Source organism: Morus notabilis, unplaced genomic scaffold, assembly GCF_000414095.1.
Source record: "Morus notabilis unplaced genomic scaffold, ASM41409v2 Scaffold125, whole genome shotgun sequence".
NCBI classification, from domain to species: Eukaryota; Viridiplantae; Streptophyta; class Magnoliopsida; order Rosales; family Moraceae; genus Morus; species Morus notabilis.
The window spans coordinates 187,656-189,008 of NW_010363325.1; the positions used below are offsets into that span (position 1 = coordinate 187,656).

Here is a 1,353-nt window from a genome sequence, read left to right on the forward strand (position 1 = left end):
TTGAGCAAGGCTCTTTGACGTCACAGTATTAAGCATATTCACTAATAAAAAGTATGGAAGATATAATGGTATTTAACATTGGTGTGTCTCTTAAAATTTTTCTTCTTAAATAGTAAGTGTTGTCAATAGTTTTCATTTTTTTTTTTCTAAAAAAAAGGCAATTTAAATTTCACTCCGAACAAAATTTCAGATAGGGATTGCACTATTATAGGACGGATACAGTCATGGATATACTCTATAAAATACAAAGGCACGTGATTGGGAAAAAAAAAAAAAAAAAAAAGCCCCGCATGTTAATGTTATACGTATCGTTTCATGATGCGATTCCCGCCAAAACTCTACAACCCGAAAAAGAAAAAAAAAAGTGTTCAGAAAAACGACAAGTTTCCCATGCAACCCCTACGCGAAACAAGTGTCACCACCATTCAACACTTGTCTTCTCCACCCACAACTTTTAATCCCCCCCTCCCTCCCACCGCCACACACACACCAGTTCCACTCTCTCTCCTCTCTCTCTCTCTCTCTCAAAAAAAACTTCAATGGCAGACTACCAACGAACTCAGCAGCAGCAGCAGCAGCAAAGACCGACGTCGGAGGCCATACGAGGGCTCCTCCCGGAGAAGGGCCCGTCGACGCAGCAAATCATCGCCGTCGTCACCCTCCTCCCCCTCGGCGGCTTCCTCCTCCTCCTCTCCGGCCTCACCTTCTTCGCCTCCTTAATTGGCCTCTTCGTCTCGACCCCGGTCTTCGTGATATTCAGCCCGGTCATCGTCCCCGCCGCCTTCGCCATCTTCATGGCCGTCGCCGGCTTCCTCACCTCGGGGGCTTTCGGCATCACCGGCCTGTCGTCGCTGACGTGGCTGGCGAATTTCGTTAGAGGGCTCAGGCGAAAGCTTCCCGAGCAGGCTGAGCAGGCCAAGCGGCGCGTGCAGGACACGGCGGGGTATATGGGCCAGAAGACTAGGGAAACGGGCCAGACGGTCCAGACTAAGGCCCAGGAGGCTGTGAGGGGGGAGGAGGGCGGTAAGGCCCAGGAAGGCAAAAAAACATAAACGACAGCTTGAACCACTCCAATGTGCAGGACTCTCTGAAATGATCTCCGATGTCCCTCCTTCGTTGTTGTCGTTTTATTGCTTTTTGGGCTTTCGGTTTTGTGAAACGTGCCCTTGGTTGTCGTCGTTTTGAGAGTGAGTGATGGTCTTGTGTATACGTGTTAAGCATGTGTAATAAATGTGTACATATGAGGAAGTTCTTTCATGTATGTGTTTGTTTTTTTAATATTTTTCCCTTTTAATTTTTGACTGAGAATGTAAGTGTTTGCTTAATAATCAATGAGCATTATGTATTCGTATA

At 46.8% G+C, this 1,353-nt stretch overlaps 1 protein-coding gene across 1 annotated transcript; it reads left to right on the forward strand.

Annotated features, from left to right (window-relative positions):
• Positions 1 to 539: 539 nt before the first annotated feature.
• On the forward strand, positions 540 to 1,052 carry LOC21397689 (oleosin 16.4 kDa). Its single transcript, XM_010104197.1, has one exon. The coding sequence runs from the start codon at positions 540 to 542 to the stop codon at positions 1,050 to 1,052; it is 513 nt and encodes a 170-aa protein (XP_010102499.1).
• The last annotated feature ends 301 nt before the right edge of the window (positions 1,053 to 1,353 follow it).